Here is a 26,123-nt window from a genome sequence, read left to right as displayed (position 1 = left end):
ACTGTTTGTCTATGGTTCTTCTCTACCCCAAACCCAGAACTTCACAGGTCTGATGGGACAGTGCCTCTAAGATACACTAGACTTAAATAACATCTCTGATTAGACATTTCATAGGTGCATACAAATATGTTCAATTCGTTAAAATGTGCTTACCACAGTAGTACTGAGGGCAGCATAAATGTGTGGTGTTAAGATTTACTGTAAGAAATTCTCCATCAGTACATAGAGGAGCAGGTTCAGTGCAAGATTTACAAACTACAACAGAAACAAAAATCCAAAAGTCAATGCTCACTTCAGCAGCACATATACTAAAATTAGAACGATGCAGAGATTAGCATGACCCCTGTGCAAGGATGACATGCAAATTCATGAAGCATTCCATATTTTTTAAAAAGCCAAAAGTAATATTAAGCTAAAATCAAATCAACTATTAATTTATATTACCCTAGATAAGCCAAATTAAAATAAAATACAATGTGTCTGAGCCATGCCTTTAGTCCCAGCACTTGGGAAGCTAAAGTAGGTGGATCACTGTGAGTTCAAGGCCAGCCTTAGACTACCTTGTGAGTTCCAGATCAGTGTGGAATAGAGTGAGACCCTACCTCAAAAAACAACTACCAAAAAAATGTGCAATATATTTAATAAAATAAGGATCAAGGAAAAGAAAGTATAGCTCTTGATTGTCTGAACACATTACTTTATGCTCCTAAGTACAATGATGAAAAGGACAATGTCTTACCAGAAACATAAGCTATTCAGTTATCTTGACTAATTTGTTCTTACTAAGATCAAAATACCACTGATTCATTTATTGAAATTATTTTAGTTCACTGCTCTTGATGACTCCAACCTGTGGATGAACAATGCAGTAGGCACTTATTCTGGCATTCCTCCCAAAATTAGCTAACTCTTTGAATGACAAATGACCCATCCACATAGGTGTTAAGTGTCTTCCAATAGAGGTCCCTCACCCTGACCTGGTTAGAGTAATCAAAATCTCTTTCACTAGAATTTGAGTGATATGTAGAGGTACATAGGACAGGCAGTGAGTGGAGGGGGCTGATTCATTACTGACCTCCACCTAAAGCAGTTCTTTTCTGGCTAGAGCTCGGCTGAGCTGCTTCATCTTGAGCCTTTGTGCTTCTCCCCAAATCATTGGTTGTGCTTAATCTATCAAATTGATCAACCACTGCCTTAATGTGGTAATTCTCTTGCATTGGAATAGAAAGATTACCTTACTTTACCCTGGTTGCTTCATAGCATGCTCTTATGGTATCACCATAGTTCATGCATGATTTATATAGATCCAGAAGCTTTAAAGAGATTCTATAATGTATTAACAGAGCTTGCTATTCTAGCGGGATTTTCAAAAAAATAAAATGTCAAATGTTCTTTCAACAAAAAAAAGAGATACAAGCCTTATTAGAGAAAGATGTTGCAGTTGGGGAGATGGCTCAGTGGATTAAGCACTTGCCATGTGAAGACCTGAGTTCACATCCCCAGCACCCATGTAAAATGCCTACTATGGTAGCACGCCCCACTAATATCAGTGCTGTAGAGGAAAAAAAGGGAGGATTCTTAGGGCTTACTGGCTATATCATCTAGCCAAACCAGTGAGCTTGAGGTTCAGTAAAAGTTCTGTGTCAAAAAAAAAGAAAATTGGGCTGGGGAGATGGCTTAGCGGTTAAGCGCTTGCCTGTGAAGTCTAAGGACCCCGGTTCGAGGCTCGGTTCCCCAGGTCCCACGTTAGCCAGATGCACAAGGGGGTGAACACGTCTGGAGTTTGTTTGCAGAGGCTGGAAACCCTGGCGCGCCCATTCTCTCTCTCCCTCTACCTGTCTTTCTCTCTGTGTCTGTCGCTCTCAAATAAATAAATAAAAATTTTTTAAAAAAAAAGAAAGAAAATTAAGAGCAATTGAGGAAGACATCTGACATCTACCTCTGGCTTCCACACATTTATACACGTTCCCAAGGGCACCCACACAGATAGGAACACACATACATATGCACAAAAGTAAAATTAAAATAAGGCGAAAGAGTTTGATTTCATTACTTTGATAATTTCTGAATGATGGATATAGACAGTTTTGTTGGTTTAAAAGTTAGACTAGAATAGCTGTCAAGAGTTATTTTAAATGTTACACTTTCTTTTCTATAGTTCTCTTTTAATTCTTGTAACATCAGAATATTAGTTGCCATTAGTCCCATGAAGTTTGCAGCAAAAAAGAGTCTTTCCCTAGATCCATGCTTTTCTTTTTACAAGTTATCTCTAGAATACTTACTACAGATGGGGTAGAAACAGCAAGGTTCTCCCTGTTGAACTTGAAGCATGAATTGGTCATCTCTGCATTCTGGTGTTGAGATATTGGGACATTTGAATATGTCACATTCTGCACAGATATATTTGAAAATTTGTAAGAACATGACAATAAAAATAAAATAATGTTATTTTCTTAAATATAGTGACAATTAAGTTCAAGATCTTAATGTTCAAGGGGATGTATGAAACTGACAACCCTATGATCCTTTATAATAAATATTCTTGGATATGCAGAAAAGAAGATCTAATCCACATTTAGCATGTAAAGGGAGTCTTATTTTTCCTAATTGATTAACTTACCACATTTATACTGCGGACAACAAGAAACATGGCTATAACCAACAATCAGTTTTTGACCACTTGTGCACATTGGAATAGTAGTTTCACACAAAGTCATGTCACACCCTGAAAACATAACATTAAAATGTTAGTGAGCATAATTAAAATCTTATGCTGCTAGATCACAGCAGGACAGTGGCTCTCACTAAGCATGTTTTTATGCTGTAATTAAACCCATCCTAAAACTGTAAGCTGTTTGTAAGAAGAAGACACCAGCTCTCAGGATAGTCCAGGATTGTCTGTCACCCATGATGAGAATGAGTCACAGATCCCCAGCTCCTGTCTTTTGTCCTATGTTCTTGAATATTATTAATCACAACTGTCATATTTTTGCATAGATTTGCATAACAAGATCTGAGAAAATGGCACTTATGGCAGCATGACATGAATTTTTGAACAAGCATCATGCATGTCCCACCTTTGCACTAAGAATATCATGCTATCTCAGGGCACTAGGTGACTAGAAGGCTTCAGCGTGTAGACATACCACAAACTTCCTTAGAACAGCAGGTCAGCCTATCAGTGATGGTTATGACGACTTCAGCTTCCCGGTCACAGACAGGTGAGAGTTCTTCCTCACAGTCTGGCTCTATAGGAATGACGCTTCCATTCTCCAGACACTTGTACAGGGCACATTCGTCAACACCCCCATTCCAGACTTCCCCAGCAACACGGGCTTGATCTTCACTGTCGGTGCATACTTTAAAAGACCAACAATGTTATTTCACTCCTAACTTGGTCTCTAAAATAAATCAAAATGTCATAGTTTGATTTCAGAACATGGCAATCCAGCACACAATGGCATGTGATAAATCTATTCTTAATCAGAATTCTCTTTTTTTAATCAGCAAGGTTACATTTCTCTTTAAGAAAAGCTTGTATATATTTCACAAAACAAATATATTGCTACCTTTCTATAGCCTTCCACAAATACTTGACTGGCAATTACAAGCTTGTTTCTGAAACTGTCTATAGATTTCACTTGTTTGTACTTCCCTTTAATTATTAGCAAATTCCCTTTGCTTCTGCCCATAGTAAAGCTCCCTCTAACTGACAAAGTACTGGGCTGCAATTTTCATGAGCATGTAATCTTTTTATCTGCCATAACCTTGGAGAAAATGTGTCAAAAATGATTTGGAAATTAAAGTAGAAAACCTAAATGTTCTCCCCTAGATAATAATAATATGTCATTTCTTGCTTACTTTTTCAAGGCATTATGTTAAACACAAAGTGGTTTTTTATCATTTTATGTGTCCCCATACTAACTTGATGGAATAAGTGCTATTAATTTCCCCATCTTTTAGATTCAGATCCTCAGGCTCATAGAAGCAAAAGTGAATTACTGTGTGAAATAACTGGAATTTAAATTGATACACAAAACATGCATTTTTAATTCTTGAATTTTCTTGCTTTTTTATTATATATATTATTATTATATGCATAAGTAAGGAATAAAACAAAGATTCTAATATTAATTTCAACCTAAATCATATCAAAAATGAACTATAAACTCATTTCCTTTCCAATACCTGTTACCTTTGCATGATCTTTCTCAACATATCTTTCAAATATCTAAAAACAAAGGAGGGCTGGAGAGATTGCTTACTGGTTAAGGTACTTGCCTGTGAAGCCTGAAGACTAATGTTTGACTCTCCAGGTCCCACATAAGCCAGACACACAAAGTGATGCAAGCACACAAGGTCACACATGCATCCAAAGGGGCACACAGGAGTTTGATTTCAGTGGCTGGAGGCCCTGGCACAACAATTCTCTCTCTCACTCACTCACTCTTGTACTCTCACATAAAAAATTGGAGATTTGGGCTGGAAGGATGGCTGAGCAGTTAAGGCATTTGCCTACAAAGCCAAAGAACCTAGGTTCAATTCCCTAGGACCCATGTTAGCCAGATGCATAAGGGGGCGCACATATCTGGAGTTTGTTTGCAGTGGCTAGAGGCCCTGGCACATTCTCTCTCTCTCTCTCTCTCTCTCTTTCTCTCTCTCCCTCTTTCTCTGTCAAATAAATAAACAAAATATTAAAAAATAGGTTTTATTTGCTTGATTGAGGGATCCCTGTGAAATTAGTTTATGCTTTACTTCTTACCACATTGGCTCTCTGGAATGCATTGAGATTTATCTGGACGATGAAGAATGGTACCATTTTTGCATACACAGTCTTCTCTTAAATTCAGACATTCAGAGTGTCCATAGAACCATTGATTGAGACATGTTCTTGCTTCACACGGCCGTACACAGGGTTGATACTCCTTTCCCTCTGGACAACTCAGAACTATGAACATTAGAGGACAGAATTTGCTAATGACAAAAGTAGCCTATTTTAGTTCTGGTGTAGGAAAGAAATGTCAACTTGATTCCCAAATGTGCATTTAAAGAGAATTTTCCACTTACTATATGACCATAAGAAGTGAAATCAGGTACAGATATTTGGTGGCATAATCTGTGTGTTTAGCCAGTGTTGGATATTGTAATGGGGAAAGTTCATTTGATTTTTTTATCCAATAAATATGACCACCAGGTAGTGCAATTCTGTGTCATATAAATATAGAGACAAGTACTACAAAGATATTGGTCTGAGAAGTGAAAGGAGGGACAACAGCTACTCAAAGGAAACATGGAAACACTGTTTAAATGGCCAGCTCAAACCAAGTCACAAACAAGAAAATCTCTGCTTGTGGAGATTCCATACTTCTCTGCCAAAAGAAACTTATTGCTGAGAAGTTTCTAAATGATGTTGTAGAAAATTCTTGTTGATTCTGTTGCTCTTTTTAAAAAAAGTTATACTGTTAAGAAATGAATGTTCAGCTGATGGGACTGTAAATTGCTATAATCTTGGTGCAGAACAACTTGACAGTGTCCACAGATATCAGACACCAACTCCTCTGGGGAAGATTGGAGATGAGAATGATAAGAGAAGGGCACACCAGAGCTCTGGCTATACAATGCTTTTGCTGAAAGTGAGTGCTCTTACTTAGATTGTTTTTTATATGCATTTAATTGTCTTTTTGTTTGGCTTACAGCAAAAAGAGAAAATGAATGTGAGAAGAGAATGTTATTTAATTCCTGGAAAATATTTTGCTAACAGTTACTCACAGCAATAATCAGGTGTTCTCCACTGGACGCAGATGTCAAACTTGTTGCACAAAGCCACATATGCAGAAATAGCATCACATTCGTAGTTCCAGAAATATGTGTAATTGATCCACATCTTTTCACAAAAATCCTTTGGTGAAACCTAAAGATGTATTGTGCCTTGGGATAAGTTATATTGTTGTAATTTTTTGAAAGGCTCTTAGCTAGACTAAAACTATTTGAAGAATCAAAGAGTACCAAGTTAATATCATTACAATACTTTTCAAACTCCTGAGATATCACCTCTGAATTCATACCTAGATATTTTACATAACTGTTTTCTGTGCTAATCTATATGAATCTTTATATAAATGAAAAACAGAATATGTCAGTCCTGCCAAAATCTAGTTCTGATCCTATGTTTTGGGTTGCAGTTATCTTTTCTGTGTAATTAATAAGAGTTTGTTGAGGGGAGATAAAAGTGGACACTTCTGAAGCATTCTGTAATGGCACAGACAGCACTGCTCTCGAAAATAGCTTATAACTACTCCTCGAAACAATTGTACTAAGGGGGCTGCAGATGGCTAAGCAGTTAAGGGCACTTGCTGGCAAAGCTTGACAGCCTCACCAGTGCCCTCATAAAGCCAGAGGCACAAGGTAATGCATGGGTCTGGAGTTCATTTGCAAAGGCAAGAGGCCCTGGTGTTTGCCCTTTCTCTTTCTGTCTTTCATTTTCTTTTTCTCTCTCTCTTACTCTCCTCTCCTCTCTCCTTGCAAATTTAAAAATTGTATTAATATTGCATTATGATTATATAAACCATACACTTTAGAATAGTTTAAGTTAGAGACTCACTTTTTCCTGTAGTATGTTCTACACAGAACCTGAAATCTGAATAAATTAACTTACATTTATTATACTTATGTCATTCATTCCAATTTTTCTATTCACTCATTCATTCAGAAAACACATGCCAAGTATGAATATAAAAATGCTAAATCCGGGCTGGAGAGATGGCATAGCGGTTAAACGCTTGCCTGTGAAGCCTAAGGACCCCGGTTCGAGGCTCGGTTCCCCAGGTCCCACGTTAGCCAGATGCACAAGGGGGTGCACGCGTCTGGAGTTCGTTTGCAGAGGCTGGAAGCCCTGGCGCGCCCATTCTCTCTCTCTCCCTCTACCTGTCTTTCTCTCTGTGTCTGTCGCTCTCAAATAAATAAAATTTAAAAAAAAATGCTAAATCCCTCATTTTCCCCAGGGTCCTATACCTATACCTGCCCACAAAGAAGAAAAAGAGATCTGTCTGCATGATGAACAACCTCTTCATATCTGCATACTTAATTTGCATGTGGAGAAGATTGAGGTCCTATCTCTGGTCCTGATGATGGCCTATCCTAGCCTTTCCTTGCAAGCTGATCACAACATTTCTTGTTCCTGTATGGTTCAGCTGGCCTAAGCCAATATACGTTAAACAACTATTAATATATCTTCCATGATCAAGCCTAGTGTCAAATAGACAACTTCTGACACCCATTTCTATGACATAGATTTACAAATTAGGTCCACATACTTATTGTTTTCCCAATGTAAAAAAAATTACATTTCTTATCTAGACTATAAAAGCATAACCAGTAGCACTCTACACCCAAACTAGATTTTACTTACATAGCAGATTGTGTGTGTGTGTGTGTGTGTGTGTGTGTGTGTGTGATTATATTACAAGAGATAAGATAATTGAGCCACTTTTGGTAGTTTCCTATGCCTCATTATTATCTTGGCTTCAACTTTTCTTTATTTTGTCATTAAATTCACTGAAAAAAAAAATCCCAAGAGTAAAGCTAGAACTATCACAGACTGAATATCACCCTGTGTGGGCTCCTCATATTTCAAATAGTCAAGCTGAAAAATTCTCTGATACAGTCAACCTCCCAATTTCTCAGTTTAAAAAAAATACAGCTTTCAGAATTCATGGAGCTTTAAAAACAGATTAAAAGTACAGCAAAATATACTAAAATAGGTTTGCTTCTTCATTTTATACATATGCATTTAAAACATTTACACATTTAAAATTTATTTCCATCTAAATCTGCAAGTAAATGGTACCTCCCAACGACTGGCTATTTTTATCTCATCATGTCATACCCTTTGCCCTTTCCCCCAAGGAAGTAATCTACCTGGCCACCATGGAGCCTATGCTTTCCTGCGTAGCACAGACCATACACATGAGTTCCTTCTGGACTCTCATTTCCTCACTCTCCTTAGACTGTTTCAGCATAGATATATTGCATCAAATTGCTTCAGTATTTTCCTTGCATGGTCTTTTGTTCAACTATTCTTATGCTCACATTGTTTTCTCTAGCTTTTTCTTCTTTCCCATTCTCCCTGGCACACTTATCCTTTCCAGCAATTGAAAGGTCTATATCTCGAAGTCTTTTCCAAAGTTGGGCTCTTATGCATTTGCATGCCATATAGAATATATCTATTGACAGATTCCCTTCCTCCTATATTCCTTGAGGGCAGGGGAGAATCTCACTCATACATCTACAGAGTTTACCAGAGGGCCTAATATCTGCTAAATGCTCACTTTTAGTTCATGAAATTCTGTATTAGTTAGTCCTTTATCTTTAACAAATCACCGATTACTTAAAATAAATAGTAATCACTCAAACTGAGAAAGCAAGTGGAAAAAAAAAAGGCAATTAAACTAAGAAGATGAGGGAGTAACAGCAATCGATTGACTTGAGTATGTGAGTAATGTGCTTACAAGTAGACACCCAAGAGGCCAGGTTCATAGAGATTGATTAATGTTTCACTGTCTTAGTTTCTACATGTGGCTATCAAGCAGCATTGATCTCTTTCTCCTAGAAAATTTATTCATGGGAAAGAAGTTCATTCTTTTTAACTATACATACAGCTCTGCCAAAAAACAAAAAAAAAAGGCAAAGAGATAATTATCTGTCCTATCTCTATAAATCTACATACAGTGATTCTGAATTTCAAAACTGACAGAGGGTCTGGAAATAAACTGTTCTCACTAGAAGAACAGCATAGCAAAAGTGCAAATGTGCCGGCTTTTCCTCTCAGTGAGTCTAACACATGCCATCTCTCATGGATTGTTGCTTTTAACTTACTTTATTGTGGCATGGACTGAAAACCCCTTTGTTTAGTAACTCAATGCAGGGACTGCAGTCATGCTCGGTACAATTCCTGACAGGTCTTCTTGTGGTTACTTCAAACGATTTCTCAATTTCCCAGCTCCTGATAAATAATTCTATGTCTTCCATATTGGTGATAATGGTGCCATTCTGCATCCTGAGGTCATCATCTGGGTCTTCATTGCAAATCCCTTGAAAGAATATGAGACATTTAGAAGAAAAATATTCACTCTAACCCAACCATATGAAGCATGACTAGGTCAGTTCACTACTTAAGTGAATGCATCATTTACTGAATGGACTGATAAATTTATGTGCCTTTAATTCTGGCATTGACAGAAAATTTTAAATTATATGTCTAATTCTTGATAAAATAATATAGACATGCATGCCTTCAATGAATGTGAAAGAAACAGTGAGCCTGCATAAAAGCCAAACTTTATAAGGAGATCACAGAAATTTTAAAGAGACAGAGAGAGAGAGAAAGAGATGGATTTTGCTTATATAGTCTCCTAACTTAAGAATTAAAATTTATACATGGTAAGGTATTTCCTAGAACAACAAATAATTGGTTAATGACTTAAAGTCCTCTCTTCCCCCATGAAAGCTCTTCTTAAAAGTATTAAACTTGCCCTTTTAACAAGTATGCCAGCCTAATCACCTAGTTCATGATTGGGAGGGCCTTGCTGGCATCATCCTTATTTCATTATAGATAGTCCAGGTATAAACCAGCCAACTGAGAGAAGCTTCTCAGGCACATGGATTTATTTAAATTAGGGCTCAGAATTTCAACAGAGGATTCTAGTATACTAGATAATCTCTTTGTTTACATAATCTGCCTTTTGATTTGCTATAGCCTTGACCTTTTGACCTTCATTGAGGAAAGACATACTGAGGAAAGTTCACAGAAGGACCCAAAGCTCTGTTCCAACATTTTCTTAAGGCACCATATTTAGATCTCAAAGAATGATAAGGGTCACCATTATTGTAGATGCCTCCCCTCTATAAACAAAAAGGATGCTGAGTGCAATTTAAAAAAAAGGAGGGGCTGGAGAGATTGCTTAGCAGTTAAGGCACTTGCCTGTGAGGCCTAAGGACCCATATTCAACTCTTCAGATCCCACATAAGCCAGATGCTGAGGCAATGGCAAGGACACATATGCCCACTAGCTGGCACAATTGTCTGGAGTTGGAGTGCACTGGCTGAGGCGCCCTCTCTCTCTCCCTGTTTGTCTGTCCCTCTTTATCTCGAGAGAAAGGAAAGAAAGAAAGAAAGAAAGAAAGAAAGAAAGAAAGAAAGAAAGAAAGAAAGAAAGAAAGAAAGAAAGAAAGAAAGAAAGAAAGAAAGAAAGAGAGAGAGAGAAAGGGGGTAGGGTAGGGAAGGAAGGAAGGAAAGAAGGATGGAAGGAAGGAAGGAAGGAAGGAAGGAAGGAAGGAAGGAAGGAAGGAAGGAAGGAAGGAAGGAAGGACAAAAGAAAGAGAGAAAGGGAAAAGAAAAACTCCTTTAACTATTTTTAACTGCACAGGAAAAAGGCCTCAGTTTTTCAAGAGTAAAGTTTCATAGAAAGATGATAATAAAAATATGCTTTAGGGCTGAAGAGATGGCTTAGTGGTTAAGGCACTTGCCTGCAAAGACAAAGGTTCCAGGTTCAACTCCCCAAGACCCATGTAAGTCAGATGCACAAGGGGGCACATGCATGTGGAATTTGTTTGCACTGGCTGGAGGCCCTGGCGTACCAATTCTCCCTCTCTCTCTCTCTCTCTCTCTCTCTCTCTCTCTCTCTCTCTCTCTCTCTTTCTCCCTATTTCTGTATCATCTTCTCTCTCTAAAATAAATAAATAAATGTAAAACATATGCTTTAAATACAAATACATTTTCAAAATATATCCCAATCTGGTACTACCCCAGTGGACTTCACAATGCTATGCAAAAGTGATGTCACTAACAGCATTCCATTCCAGTGCCCATGCTCAGTTTGGGTCACACTCACTGACCAGTGCTTCTTCAACTATACCAAGCCTAGTGGTCCTGAGAACACTCAAATATCCCTTTATTTAGTCACATTTCTCCCATGTAAAGGCCATAAAGCTAAGCAGTAACCAGCAATTAGAAAAAAGTTAATCATAGTCCATTCTTTACAGTATTTTGTTAAGAACTCAGTTAGCCAAGTGTCTGTCTCCTTAAAAGCAAGAGCTGACAGGAGAGAAGTAAAAATTGGGAAAATAAAAAGAGGAATAATTCCTTTAAAAATGATAAATCCTTAGAACAATGGACCATTGGAACAATGGGCATTCTCAATGTCTGCATTATTCTTTAATAACTAAACAATTATGACACACACTCATTTATTTCTGCAATAATAACCTTAAGTCACCATAGAAGAGTATGTCATGTTTAGCATATTCTCAATAGGTGAAGACATATGCAAAGCATTTTAACAGAACTCTACTAATGGTTATGGGTTAAAAAGAGACTTGTTTATTTGAGAATATGCTGATAGCAAGCCCTTAGTCTTTTTTATTTCTGAGTTTTCACATCAAGCATAGTGCCCAACGTTCAGAAAATAATCCATAAAATTTTACACAATTGTCAATGAAATTCAAATAGACACATTTGTACTAAATTAATATTTATTGGCTGTATGTTTTAAGTAATAGGCTACATATTTTACAATAACCTCCACATTTAATCTTAACAATAATCATTTTTAAAGCTTTGAACTAACATGCAATGATTGCACATATCTATATGGTCAGTGATGATTGGCACCTGCACACACAGTGTGACGATGGTGAAAGCCGGCATTATTTCTTCCACTTGAAAGATGAGGAAAATGATGTTTTTAGAGCACAGAGCTCCCAATGGGCTCTTACATTCAGCTTTCTAAGAGACATCAGAGCCAGTATTATCACATTTGCATTAAGTACCTGCAGGTGTGTCTAACTCATTTCCTTTGGCTTTGATCACACTGGGACCAAATGATTAGGTCCTGTTATAATTAAGTGAATTAACATACTCCTAACATCTCATTAATTATCAGTAAAGATGAGTCAATAGGATGAGTGCTCACCACAAAGTCCTTCTGTATAGGATGACAAGTTAAATTGGGAGCCAAAGTGAATGTCTATGATTCCTGTAAGGTGAGCCCACTTTATGATGAGTCCAGCTGGAGTAGTGATCACATACATCGTCCCAGAATCCTCTATGGACAGCTCTTTACTTGTAAAGGGTAAAGGCATGACCAAAGAATTCACATATACCTGGAGTATCATAAATACACTCATTAGGAGAATGTTTATTTAAAGGTACACTCACTAAAATATAGAACTGGTCCTTTCATTACATGGAAATAAAATAACTATAATACTTTTATAGCAAAAAATGAGCAAATGGATTCAGAAGTCCCTGAAATGGAGAAACAAATGGAATCAATTAGAGTAACAAAATGAAAGGGTGTATCAAATTATTTAAGAAATATTTACAAGGGCACAGCAGTGTGGAGTGAGTAGGCCAGACCCATTTCCGGGCTCCTCAGCCCCCCAATGAGTTCTTGGTGAGGACAGCATGTGGGCAGGACAGGCAGTCTGGAGTGAGTAGGCCAGACACACTTCAGGTTCCTGCAACCTCCTGAGTTTCTTGTGCGGACAATGTCCCAAATCTTATGGGACAAAATGAAAGCAATCCTTAGAGGAAAATTCATAACCCTAAATGCCTTCAGTCCAAAGACAGAGAGATCCCAAACCAATAACCTGACTGTCCACCTAATGGTGCTGAAATAACAAGAAAAATCCAACCCAAAGAGCTCCAGATAGAAAGAAATAATCAAGATTAGAGCAGAAATGAATGAATTGGAAACAAAGAAAACAATTTAAAAAAAAAAAAAAAAGAAAGGAAGAAGAAAAAATAACCAAGACTGACAAACTCCTGGCCAACCTGATCAAGCAAAAAAAAAAAAAAAGAGAGAGAGAGAGAGAAAGTGTCAAATTAACAAAATCAGAAATAAAAAAAGGAGAGATCACAACAGACATCAGTGAAATTGGAAACATCATCAGAGAATACTTCCAAAACCTATGTTCCACAAAATGAAATAATTTAGAAGAAATGAATGAATTTTTAGACACATACCACCTACCAAAACGAAACTCAGAGCAGATTAATCTCCTAAATAAACCTATCTCATCATGGAGATTGAAAAGGTGATCAAAAATCTCCCCAAAAAGAAAAGTTTAGGACTAGATGGCTTCTCAGCTGAATTCTATCAAACCTTAAGAGAAGAACTGAAACAAATTATTCTCAAACTGTGCTGCATAATCAGAGACAAGGGAATTCTCCCTGACTCCTTTTATGAAGCTATCATCACCCTAATCTCAAAACTAAGCAGAGATGCAACAAGAAAAGAAAATTACAGGCCTATATCCATAATGAACTTAGATGCAAAGATCCTGAACAAAATCATTGCAAACAAGGTAGGGGTGCCCACTCTCACCACTGCTCTTCAACAGTACTATAAGCACTAGCTCAAACAATAAGATAGGAGAAAGAAATGAAAGGGATTCAAATTGACAAGGAAGAACTCAGGGTAGCCCTATTTGCAGATGACATGATCTTAAAGGCTCCATCTGAAAGCATCTAACATAGATAAGTTCTTTCAGCAAAACGACAAGATACAAAATCAATACACAAAGTGGATATAGCTCAGTGGCAGAGCATTTGACTACAAAATCAATGCACAAAAATCAGTGTCTTTCCTATATAACAGGGACAAATATACAGAGAAAGAAGTCAGTGAGGTTGTTCCACTTTCAATAGCAACAAAAAATTAAATATCTTGGAATAACACTAACAAAGGATGTGAAAGACCTATATAATGAAAACATAAAAACACTCAAGAAAGAAACATAGGAGGACTTGAGAAGATGGAAAGACCTCCCATGCTTCTGGATAGGTGGAATTTATATTGTGAAAATGGAAATTCTACCAAAGCAATATGCATATTTAATACAATACCAATAAACATGCCAGCATCATTCTTCAAAGATTGAAAAAATGATCTCAAAATTAATATAAAATGGCAGAAGGCCTTAGATATCTAATCATATCCTCAGCAAAAAAGAAACAACTCTGTTGGTATCACCATACCTGATATAAGTTATATTACAAAGCCATAGTGACAAAAACAGCATGGTACTGGAATAAGAACAGAAATATAGACCAATGGAACTGAATTGAAGACCCAGAACTTAGGGCAAGTAACTACAGCTACTTGATCTTTGACAAAGGTACCAATAATGTAAACTGGAGAAAAGACAGCAAATTGTGTTGGACAAATTGGATTACCATATGTAGAAAAATGAAATTAGACTCACTCATTTCACCATACACAAAAATCAAGTCCACATGGATTAAAGACCTTAATATAAGTCGTGAAACTCTTCAACTACTGGAAGAAAAATTAGGTGGCATTCTCCACAATATAAGACTGAGAAAAGACTTCTCAAACAAAACCCAAGTAGCCAAGGAAATTAAACAATCACTCAACCAATGGGGTCTCATGAAGCTAAAAAGCTTTTGTACAGAAAAACATACCATAAATAGAAACAATAAGTTACCCACTGATTGGAAGAAAACCTTTGCCAGCTATACCACTGACAGAAACCTAATATTTAGAATCTATAAATAACTCAACAATTTAAGCAATAAAAAATCAAACAACCCACTTCAAAAGTGGGACAGAGAACTAAATAGGGAGTTCTCAGAGGAAGAATTACAAATGGCTAACACACAATTAAAATGCTCAATATCCGTAACCATTAGGGAAATGCAAATTAAAACAACTATGAGATTCCACCTTACCCCAGGAAGGATAGCAAACACTAAAAAAATCAAATGAAAAGAAATGTTGCTGAGGTTGTGATGAAATAGGTACACTCATTCACTGTTGGTGGGAATGAAAGCTTTTATAACCACTTTGAAAATCAATATGGAAACTCCTGAAAAGGTTGAACATAGAGTTACCAACAGACCCTGATATTCCCTTACTGGGCATTTACCATAAAAGCTCCACATCTCAGTGTAGAGATATTTGTTCAACTATGTTTATAGCTGCTCAATTCATAATGCAAAAAACTGGAATAAAACCAAGTACCCGTTATTGGATGATTGGATAACCAAGATGTGGTATATCTACACAATGGAATTCTACTCAGCAGTAAGAAAAAAAATGACACATGGAAGTATATAGAACAATGGTCGAACTTGGAACAGATTATTCTAGGTAAACTCACACAATCTCCAAAAGACAACTGTCTCATGATCTCATCAGCAGCTCTATCCTGGATCAGCCCACGTTGCTGACATAACTGAATAGCATCCTGAGACTTGGACAATAGGGAGGGTAAGTCTTGGGGAAGAGAAAGAGTATGAGGACTCAAAACTGAATGCAAATTGAACTGTACCATAGAAACCTATATCCCGGAAGTCAGACCAAAATGTGAAACCTTCAAGAGGACCTTAGGGAGAGCACCTGAATCGAGGACCCTGAAGTGAGTGAGGTGAAATCTAACCTCAAATTTATCCTGTTTCTCTTACTTCTCTAGATTTTTCTTTTTTCTTTTCCCTTGACACTAGCCTATAATTCTCTGTACCAGGATGTGGTCTATATCTACAACGAGCTGTTGATCACAGAGACCTACTAGGTCTCCCAAAACAAGATAGACTTCTGTCAGAGCACTTGATTACTCACCAGAGGTTAATGGTAAGACCTTACTGCTGATGACACCAAACGCCGTTGGCACAGACCATGGAGAAACCTGGTTGGAATCTGGAGGAGAGCCATTCCCCAGACCATCAGCCCATCTAGTGTTGGAAGACTCTACATGAGCTACTAGGGGAAAGTAGCCAACATCTGTCCAAGCAACTCAAAGTCTTAGTGACTCAGAAGCAAACAACCTGATGTGATTCTCACACAAGCACAATAGTGGCACACAGCCATGGTGGGTAACCAACTGCTCTTGGATTGGCTAACAGATCTTCTCAGTGGAAAGGAAACCATATCTGGAACTGGGAGCCAAGTCAGAATCACATCCAGATCATGATTCTGCTTTCCATTGTCAAGCTCTCACTAACATTAGACTATAAGAGTGTATAAGCCCCTTTAATACTCTCCAAATTAATAATGGTTATCCCATTTAACCAGTGATGACTTCATTCTCCATTGCAGAATCTGCTTCTCTTTTTCAGATAAGAGCTGAGCCTGAGGAGATAAATGACCCAGTGCACTCAAACCCAGCCCCAGCTGAAACCACAGAGGAATTGGGGAAATGAGCAAGAGTGCTGCTTTCTTAGTGAATCTGATATTAGCACAAGGGTAATGGAGAACGATACTGAGGACACTCAATACCTATCAAACCAGAGATCCAGAAGCTCCTAACTACCCATCACTGAAGTCAACTTAAAATGCTCCCAGCATGGCTCAGGGAAATTTTTGGAAGAGTGGGCATATTGTTAGAGCCACAAGGTGAGACATTTTTCACAGACATATTACATCCTCTCCCAATAAGGCATGACCCACAATCCCCATGGGGTTGACCTGCATCCCCAGTGAAGAAGGCCTCTTCAGAAAAGGGGCAGGAAGGAGAGAAAGGATGGTACCAACATGTGTTGATTACATGCAAAATATGTCCATATCTAATAAAAAAGATGAAAGGAAATAAAAGAGATATTTACTGTCTCAATGCTTTGCAAAAAGACACAGAATCAGCAATTTTGAAAAAATGGGATAGAGAACTAAAGTTAAGTACAGTGTCAAGTTTAAATTGTTATGAAATATTTCAAATACTGTAAATGACATGAAAACCTACTGGTGTCATAAAATCCATATTTCAATCCTCAGTCTTACTTGAGGAATAATACTTTAGATAACCTGAGACTCCCTTATCCCTGGTGCCCTTCCTTTCACTACCATTCTCATTCTACAACAAGCACTACCTTGAACTTGGTATATGTTGCTTAAATTCTGGATTTGACAGTTTATTCTGTTGTACTATCTGTTTGCTATTTTTTTAATTTTTATCATTAATCATAATAATGAACATATATATCTTTTTTTTCTAAATCAAATATCCTTGTAACCAGTTGATTTGAAATTGTGTCTTTAGTTGTATTGATTTGAAAATGTATGTGTTTGTTTGTATTATTTTGTGAATCTACCTCACATTAAATTATAATTCTACCTTCAAAATCAGATTTAATATAAACTATCTTTTTTCCTTCTGTGTGTGGTGTGTATTCTGCCTATATTATGTGTGCACATTTGTATGCAGATGCACATGTCCCATGCACACACAAGCAGAGGCCAAGGGACGCTTTCCAATGTCCTCCCCTTTCATATTTCTGCATGATTTCCTTGAGATGGAGACTCATTGAATCTGAAGCTCCCAGTTCTTATTAGGCAAGATTCTACTCTTTCCTCTTCAGCACTAGTGTTACAGTCATGTGTGGCTACATCAGGCTTTTTACATGGGTGCTGTGAATCAAACACAGGCCCTCATGCATGCAAATCAAGCACTCTTGCTCACTGAAATATCTCCTCCTTTTATTTTTTCCATCTTATTTCTCTGACTTTCCACTGACTCTGATGGCTTCTTAGATCTCATATTCTCCTTTGCTATGTCTTGCTGAACTCAGTATTTTTCCCTCATTGCATTGTATTTTTCTTAAAATTTAAATTTGTTCTGTGCTAGATTTGCTTCTATATCTCATCTGATTCTCAGCATGTGTTTAACACACCACTATTTCCCAATATCAGTTTAGGTTAAGAAAGTTATTTTCAGAGATTTTTAAAATCTACATTCTTTCTTGGCTCTTCTATGTTGTGTTTTAATGGTAATTGTGTTCAGAAGAATCATCTGTTGTAATAAAGCTAAGATTCCCCAAGATCCTAGATTTGGCTTAGACTGTAGACTTTATTTTCAGCATGCCCATTTGATAATATCAATGTAGGAAAACCACAGATTATACTTTGAACCCTGCTTTGTCACCCTAATGACATAAAACCATGAACTATAAAGTAGCACTAAACTTTTGAAGTTACATATTTCCAGGCTTCTGATTGGTCTTTATCTAGTGTTCCTGCCACCACCTAGTCTTGAGCCATCATCCCTCCTCCTCTTCCCTCTTTCTACTCATTCTGTGAAATTTGATTTCTGTGTGCCCTCCTCTACCCAGTCATGTTTGACCCTCCTATAACTGCACAATAAGCCTTCACTCCATTTCCATTATATCTTGCTCATCACCCTATTGCTGAACTCCTTTCCAAATAGCAGACATTTATGCAAAATACACACAACTGCAAGTTACTTAAAACTAGGTCATGAATTCACAGCAGCTTGGCTACCTAACCAAAACTGTGCCTGTCAGTACATCACCTTGAATGGGACACATGAGACCTACACATCTCAGACTACCTAATGGTTGCTGGGAGTGGTGAGTCAGGTTCATCAGTGGTGCAGCCACTGGTAAGTTTCCCATTCCATAGCATTCCACCTATGATCATGTAGGGAACCCACATTTAACTCAATGGGTAAAACAAAAGACATGAAAGTAAGATGAGGATCAGTAAGGAAGAAAGAAAGGTATTAATGGGAAGAGATATGAACAAAGGAGGGTAATTGAGGGAATAATATCAAAATACATTATGTACATGTATGAAAATATAAAAAGACAAATAAAATAATTTTTTAAATTGTACAAGCTTTTTATCATACAAGTTTTCAAAAAATATTTTTCAAATACTTGGATTATTAGTTGGACACACATAACTAGTACAGATGTGACTAGTCCATCTGGAAAAAAAAAAAGAAAAAAAATCCCTTCTACTCACATGACACCAGCAATGCAACACTGGCCAGATTTGAGATTATTTCCTGTCCCCTTTCTGAAAGATAACCTATCAATTTCATTGAAATCTGAAATAGAAATATTATCATCTAAAAAATGTACAGATTTTATGTTTAATTTAATAAAACTTTTTAATATCTTAAGTCATGCTCATTTTAATATTAACTTCAGTCTAGAATCTATAGGCCTGTGGTAACAGCAATTAGCTCCAGAAAGCAATATAACATGCCAGCCAGTAGAAGTAGAATCTATCCACATTACTTGTTATGCTCTAGAGAAAACTATTTAGAGCTGAGTGTCTCATTGAACTCATAATTCAATCGCATATGCTAACATAGGTGCTGTGGGATAAGAGATTCTCCCATCAAACTAGATGACCCCTTTCAAGATGTTTTTAAATAATTCTAATGGTTTTCTTTACTACAATAGATTTAACTACTCCTTTTCTTTTCTTTTTTTTTTTTTAGCTACCTCTTATTCATCGAAACAATGGTGTCAGCATTTGCAAACCAGTCCTTCTGTACTCTTCACTCAGTGGTCTTGACTCTGTCGTTTTTGTTTCACCTGTTTCCCACATCCATTCCATTTCCTCTGACTGAAAACACCAACATTCACTCTGGGACAAAGAAGTTTGGCTACTCACACACCACCTGAGAGCGTATTAGCATGATAATGTGGCCCTCACCCAGTGAAAGAATTATAGTAACTGTTCTATATTTTGTGTGTGGAGGGAAAAATATAGAACCAAGAAACACATGTACACTTTCCATGAAAAGAATGATGATTATCCACAAGAACAAAGAAAGTATGCTGATGGGTCTAATTTTCCTTCTTTTGTGAACATGCTGATTTTATATAATTTCTTATTGTCTTCTCATGTGAGAATAATTTTATAACATTTTGTGTTCTCACCTTTCTTGCTACCCTATTGACAAGTATTTTATGTTCAGATGTTGTCACGTTTAACTTCTTAAAACAAAGTCCAGAGATTCTTCCAGAGGAAGCCTTAATTTGGAAAAAAAAAATTAAAAGTTTATGAAGTTAAATATAGCTCTAGTAAAAAACAGAATACATACCCTAGATTATTTGTAAATACTCACTGGTTTCTTAAATGAGCTTCCATCCTGAAAAATAAATGTTAACAAAACACTTTATTCTTACTGTACAATATATGCAAATATGAAAACATCCTTATGTAACACACAGCAAGTACAATGAAAACATTTTAGCATCCAAAGTAAAAAGAATTAAATCATGCAAAATATTCTTAATATAATTAAATAATTTATATAATTTATTATAATATTATAGTATAATTAAAATAAATAAGTGCAATAGGTGGTCTGTAAACATCATTTGGAGTAATATATACTTACAAATATATTTATATGAAATACTGATTGGTTTGGATATCAAAATATCAGTCTTTTATACTCTAAGAATCAATGATATTAAAATGTATATCAGCTATAGTAACGTAGTAATAAAAAATAGATTATTACCTACCTGATTCATGGAACATTTTTCAATATGAACAACAATAAGCTCCCCAGGGATCCTTACTAAGATGTAAGAAGCCATGCTGGATAATGCAGCATTATTTCCATCAAATGTAATAATGCTCAGCTCTGACAGCATGGAGCACCGACCTAAGACAAAACAATGGAGCGGAAAGATACTCACTGTTGACTCACTATTTGTGTTTTTAGAACTAATTACTCTTTAAAGCTCTTGTTAGCCTTGTGTGTGACAAGAGCAAAAACAAAAGACCACATAGAACCAGAATTGTAAGTCAAATGGCATAGCTCAAAACACAAGAGCCTATAGGAAGAAGAAGTGATCAGCTCAAAAATACCACACTCTCTCCAGATTTAAAAACCATAGCTGGGCATTGTGGCACATGCCTTTAATCCCAGCACTCAGGAGGCAGAGGTAGGAGGATCACTGTGAGTTCGAGGCCACCCTGAGACTACTAAGCTACGTAGAGAATTCCAGGTCAGCCTGAGCTAAAGTGAGACCCTACCTAAAAAAAAACAAAACAACAAAAAAAGAAAAAACAAAACCAAACAACAAAATAAATAAATAAACATTGTCCTTAAGTGAAAAATGCAAACTTACAGGGACATTCCCACTCAGGACAGCAGATATCCGTGTTTACTTGAACAGGCCTTCCCCGAAACCCACAGTCTGGCATTTCCAACTCTTTTGGGCAATTCAGAGACCAGTTGTAAAAGGTCCATTCCATATTAAGGCAAATGTATTGGCTGCAGTTATAAACAGGATCAAACTCCTGGGGCTGTTAATGAAAGAATATAATTAGTACATTTTTCCCAATTTCAACTAATGTCAGTTGAATTTTTTACTTTCAGATTCACATTAATAAGTGGAAATTTACTATATAACAAAGGTTTACAAGGATAAGAACTAAAAATTGACAACTTGGGCTGGAGGGATGGCTTAGTGGTTAAGGTTCTAGCCCGCAAAGCCAAGGGACCCAGGTTTGATTCCCGAGGACCCACGTAAGCCAGATGAACAAGGTGGTGCATGCTTTTGGAGTTCATTTGCAGTGGTTGAAGGCTCTGGAATGACCATTCTTTGTTTATCTATCGGCCCCCTTTCTCTTTCAAATAAAAATAAAATATAAAAACAAAATATTTTTTTAAATTGACAACTTTTGTTGACATAATATTTCTATAGTCACAGATGTGTATTTAACATTGCTTTCACATCAGGATTACCCATAACTTCAGACATCTGAACAAGAGTCCATCTGAATTCTCTTAAACAGCACTTTGTAAGAAGACTTGTATGGTATCAGTCAGTCTTTCCTCTCATGCTATATAAAGCCAGTGTATGAACATAAATATTATCAGTTGAAAAGTAATTGACAATTAATTAAAATTAGCTTACTTATATGTAAATATTTCATGAAAAGTTTGTTTGGCTACATACTGAGCACCCAGATAGTATTATCATAATTTAATTTTAATAAATAGGATAACACTTCTAAAAAAAGTGTTACATTTTATAGCTCTTAAATCACATTCTATGTGTTCTCTGGAATTTCAACAGTTATAAACACAACATTTGTATAACTAACCTATTTCATTTCTACAACAATCCTCTGAAGTAGGAAATATTATTTTTTATAGTGTTACAGATGAGGAAATCAATATGAAGGTAAAACGTTATGCTCATGGTCCCAATGCTAGTAGTACCAGAGTCATAATTTAATTTCACTGTCCTAATTACTCAGGAATATGAGGTCTTGACCACTGCACTATAAGCTTTGACGGGGATTTAGGAGGAATATGAGTTAACTATTTAGTACTGTTATATGGCATGCGTTAATAACAATTCTGCCATTTACTTCTACCTAAATCTTTGGGTCAGTTTCTATCATTCCTATATAACTTATGATTTAATAAAAGATAGAGCAACTAAGTAATTCTCTAAATTATGGGACCATGAAGTGAAGACTTGTAAATTTAAGAGGCAAACATAGATCCTGCTCCCAAAACTTTCTGTGAACCCATAGTACCAACTCCCCAGAATATACTTTCCATTTAACAGGAAACATTAAATCAAGTAGAAAAGAACTAGAGCATTCACAACCAAAACCATCTAAAATTTTTATACCTTTGCCTTGACTAAAACTCTATGTAACAAACGAACTCAATACTGGGTTGAAGGAGCTCAATGCAATGAGCCAATCCTCACATTGCAGCATACTTAGCACATTCAGGACAGCTTATTATTCTATCTTCCTTGCAATATTTTCAGTCCTTGGATTCTGGATCACCCATAAGCTCCTATGTTTTTTCCTATTTGTATATTTGCTATCTTTCCAATCCTAAGCAACTGAGAGTACCCTGTCTTCTTTCTCCATCTGCATTTATTCCCTTTGAGATCCAGACCCAAAAGTTGAAATACCATTTTCTACTAAGAGGGCCCTAATTTTATTGTAGTTTACTATCACTTCTCTTTCACTTATGTCTACCAAGACTGTATATTCATAGCTGTTTGATATTGATGAAGAATCTTGAACTCTTGTTTTGTTTTGTTTTGCTTTTTTAACAGGATCTCATGTAGCTCAGGGTGGCCTTGAACTCAATGTGTAACTAAAGTCTATCTTTGGATTCCTTAACCTCCACTTCCCAAATATTGAGAGTACTGGGATATGTGAACCACCATGCCCAGCTTTAGGAATCATGATCTTTGCATGGAAAAACTTAACTCATAATTACAACCAACCCAGCCCTTCACTTTTCCCAGTTTTCTCTTCTGGATTAATCCCAATCTTCAGTTGCTTAAGGCAAAAACCTTGGAGCCCTTGATGTTTGTTTGACTTTTATTCAAAGCCCTCATCAAACTGGGGAGCCTCTGCCTTCCCAATAAAGACTGACATTTCTCATCAGTTCCACTGCCATTGTCTATCGATGCCACCACCATCTTTTGCCTGGAATCTTTCAACAACCTCTTATAACTGTTTCTTTTGTTTCCTTACACCCTACATGTAGCTCAGCAGCCAAAAATGATTCAGAATTAATTCAGATCAAATAATCCCTCAATTTAGAAACCTCCAGTGCCTTCCTATGTTACTAAGAATAAAAACCACAGTCTTTATAATAATCTTCAAGGCCTTACATGACCTATTTCTTATTATATTTCCTCTATCTCGCCTTAGTGGCCTCGTTGTCACACTTGTAATTCTTTTCTTTGTGTTAGACACACTCTTATGTCAAGGTCCTTGTATTTGCTAGGCCCTCTGTCTCACTGTGACCCTCTGTACAGTTCAGTATCTCAACCTCAGATCTTTTTATCTAAAATCACCTTATCAGTGAAGATTTTCTAACCAAAATTGAAAATAGTTTTATTTTTTTCTACTAAATATCACCTTCTTAACAATTTATATGTTAGTAATTTTTATATAAGTCAGTGATTGCAAATCCCAGAAATGTCTACATGGTATAAATTCCATGATGGCTGGCATTTTTGTCTACTTTTAAGTTCTATCCATGACACCTATATTAATTGCTTTACTAGTAGCTGTGACCAAGTACTTGACAGAAGGAAACTTAAGGAAGTAAAGTGTTTATTTCAGCTTACAGTTGGATGTTACAGTCCATCATGTCAGGGGAGACATGAAGTAAGAACTTGAGGCAGCTGGTCACATCCAATATACAGTAAGGAGGCAGAGAGAGATGAATGCTGCTGCTCAGCTCACGTTCTCCTCTTTACTCAGCCCAGTGCCCCAAGCCCATGGAATGGTATCACCCAAAGTTAACGTGGACCCTCCCCTCCCACCTTAATTAAACAAATCTAGAAAATCCCTCACATAGACATTCCCAGAGATTTTATTTTCATGGTAACTCTAAAACCTGTCAAATTGACAACCAGAGCTTAACCACCATAGCACCTGTATAGTGCTGAGCCAAAAATGGTACAAAATAAATATTTTTGAATAAATAACTGATCAGAATGAATGGCTTATATGAAATAAGAAGATAACTGTTCAAGTCTTATCTAAAAAAAAAAACTACTAGCTCTAGGAGCCAATGGCTTTGCCTTTTTTTGGTTATAGTGTATTGTTATCATTCTGCAAAAATCCAGGCATATAGTAGTTGCATGATAAATATTTTACACATGAGTGATTTACAGAGAAGTACATACTAATAACACTTTATGAATCACATTTAAGTGACTTGAATATGACATGCTCTTCCTAATGTGACCAGATGCTAATTAGTACAGATCATGTGTGCAAATGTAATATATATTCATTTTAGCTTTTAGCAAAGATAGGAAGTATACCACAGGAACTGTGATTGTGTTCTGATAGTGATACAGAAACTTGAGCAGATGTTCTAAGGAAACAACTAACAGCCAAAAGAAATTCACAGTCATACCTCACATTCCAAACCTGGGGTTGTGGTCGGTGTTAGTAGGTCAGATGGAGTAATAGTAATATCTGCATATGCAAGAAATGAAGACCGGCCCCATTAGTGAGATGGTAACTACCAGCAAAGACATTAACATGTGACAGAAAACATGCTAAGAAATTTTACATTAATCATTTCATTCATTACTCACAAGACTCCAATGAAGAGAGTAAAATACTCTTACTACTTTATAGATAGAGACTAAGCCATTGGGAAGTTTGCTAAGCAGCAAAGGCAAAATAAGACCTTATGAATGCCAATTCCAGAGTACTTGTATTCAAGAGGTCATCATCTTAAAGGTATGAACAATTTGCTTAAACATATAAAAAGATCCATGGTTTCATTTACTATCCCTCAAGAGTTATATACGTTGTTGCATTCCCTACACTGTCCTAAAGCTGACCCCATTTCCTTGGTGAAGGCAGAAGAAATGCTTTGTACCTTGTACCTGTTGCAACCATGTGGGTGGATATGATAAAGGATAAATGGATGGAAAGGAAAGAAATGATGGGCAAGACCCTTTCTAGTACCCTTTATCATACTACAGGTAAGTCTAAAATGCTCAGTCTGAGGACTATAGCAAGACAAGAAGCCTTCTTGAAACCTTCCCCAGTTGTAAACGCAGTGTTCATCTTGAAGACGTGTCCGACCTTTTCACATTGTGACATGAGGTTGTCATCTACAAAGTTCATGCTCCAAAGCTGTGCAATAGTTACCAAAAAAATCACCAAAAGAAATCTCATACTATATTAAGTAAGTTTAAATTTCATGTCATGTTTCATTCATAGCTATTGATGGCATGGGGCTGAACATGCCTGAGTCCGTTTCCTTTTACTGCTTTTGCAAATTGCCACAAGCTAAATAGCATCAATTTATGATTTTATCTTTTGGGAGTCAGAATCCCAAATCAATGCTTTGGCTGAACTGTATTCCTTCTGGAACTCTAAGATAGAAAGTGCTTCCTTAGTTCTTCCAGCTTCCATAGAGTGCCTGAATTCCTGGGTTCATGTTGTTCCTTTCATTAAAATGGAAATATCTCTCTCTCTCTCTCTCTCTCTCTCTCTCTCTCTCTCTCTCTCTCTCTCTCTCTTTCCTTCCCTGTCTCACTCTCACAAATTTTTAATATTTTATTTTCATTTATTTATTTGAGAGAGAGACAGACAGAAATAGGCAGAGAGAGAGAATGGGCACACCAGAGCCTCCAACCACTGCAAAGGAACTCCAGATGCATGTGCTCCCTTGTGCATCCGGCTGATGTAGATCCTGGAGAGTCGAACCTGGGTCCTTTGGCTTTGCAGGCAAGGGCCTTAACCACTAAGCAATCTCTCCAGCCCCTCACTCTCACATTTCTGTGTTAACATCACCTACTTTGTCATCTATCCTCTG

At 36.8% G+C, this 26,123-nt stretch overlaps 1 protein-coding gene and 1 non-coding gene across 2 annotated transcripts in view; one reads left to right on the top strand and one right to left on the bottom strand.

Moving 5' to 3' along the window:
• The window catches only part of Otogl (otogelin like), a 145,671-nt gene that overhangs the window by 15,447 nt on the left and 104,101 nt on the right, over positions 1-26,123 (bottom strand). The window contains exons 38-50 of the mRNA XM_004650138.2: positions 24,705-24,766; positions 20,914-21,091; positions 20,302-20,444; positions 19,896-19,919; positions 19,708-19,800; positions 11,969-12,158; positions 8,875-9,089; positions 5,770-5,911; positions 4,763-4,948; positions 3,147-3,359; positions 2,621-2,725; positions 2,283-2,390; positions 154-255 (exon numbers count right to left, since the gene is read on the bottom strand). Coding sequence (XP_004650195.2) covers positions 154-255; positions 2,283-2,390; positions 2,621-2,725; positions 3,147-3,359; positions 4,763-4,948; positions 5,770-5,911; positions 8,875-9,089; positions 11,969-12,158; positions 19,708-19,800; positions 19,896-19,919; positions 20,302-20,444; positions 20,914-21,091; positions 24,705-24,766 — 1,761 coding nt within the window. The remainder of the gene's footprint in view (positions 1-153; positions 256-2,282; positions 2,391-2,620; positions 2,726-3,146; positions 3,360-4,762; positions 4,949-5,769; positions 5,912-8,874; positions 9,090-11,968; positions 12,159-19,707; positions 19,801-19,895; positions 19,920-20,301; positions 20,445-20,913; positions 21,092-24,704; positions 24,767-26,123) is intronic.
• On the top strand, positions 285-388 carry LOC123461846. Its single transcript, XR_006637910.1, has one exon. It is a non-coding gene; the product is annotated as a U6 spliceosomal RNA (small nuclear RNA).

The sequence above is a fragment of the Jaculus jaculus genome, chromosome 6 (assembly GCF_020740685.1).
Source record: "Jaculus jaculus isolate mJacJac1 chromosome 6, mJacJac1.mat.Y.cur, whole genome shotgun sequence".
Taxonomy (NCBI): Eukaryota; Metazoa; Chordata; class Mammalia; order Rodentia; family Dipodidae; genus Jaculus; species Jaculus jaculus.
Note: the sequence above shows the minus strand (reverse complement) of the source record. Positions and strands in the feature narration are given on the sequence as shown.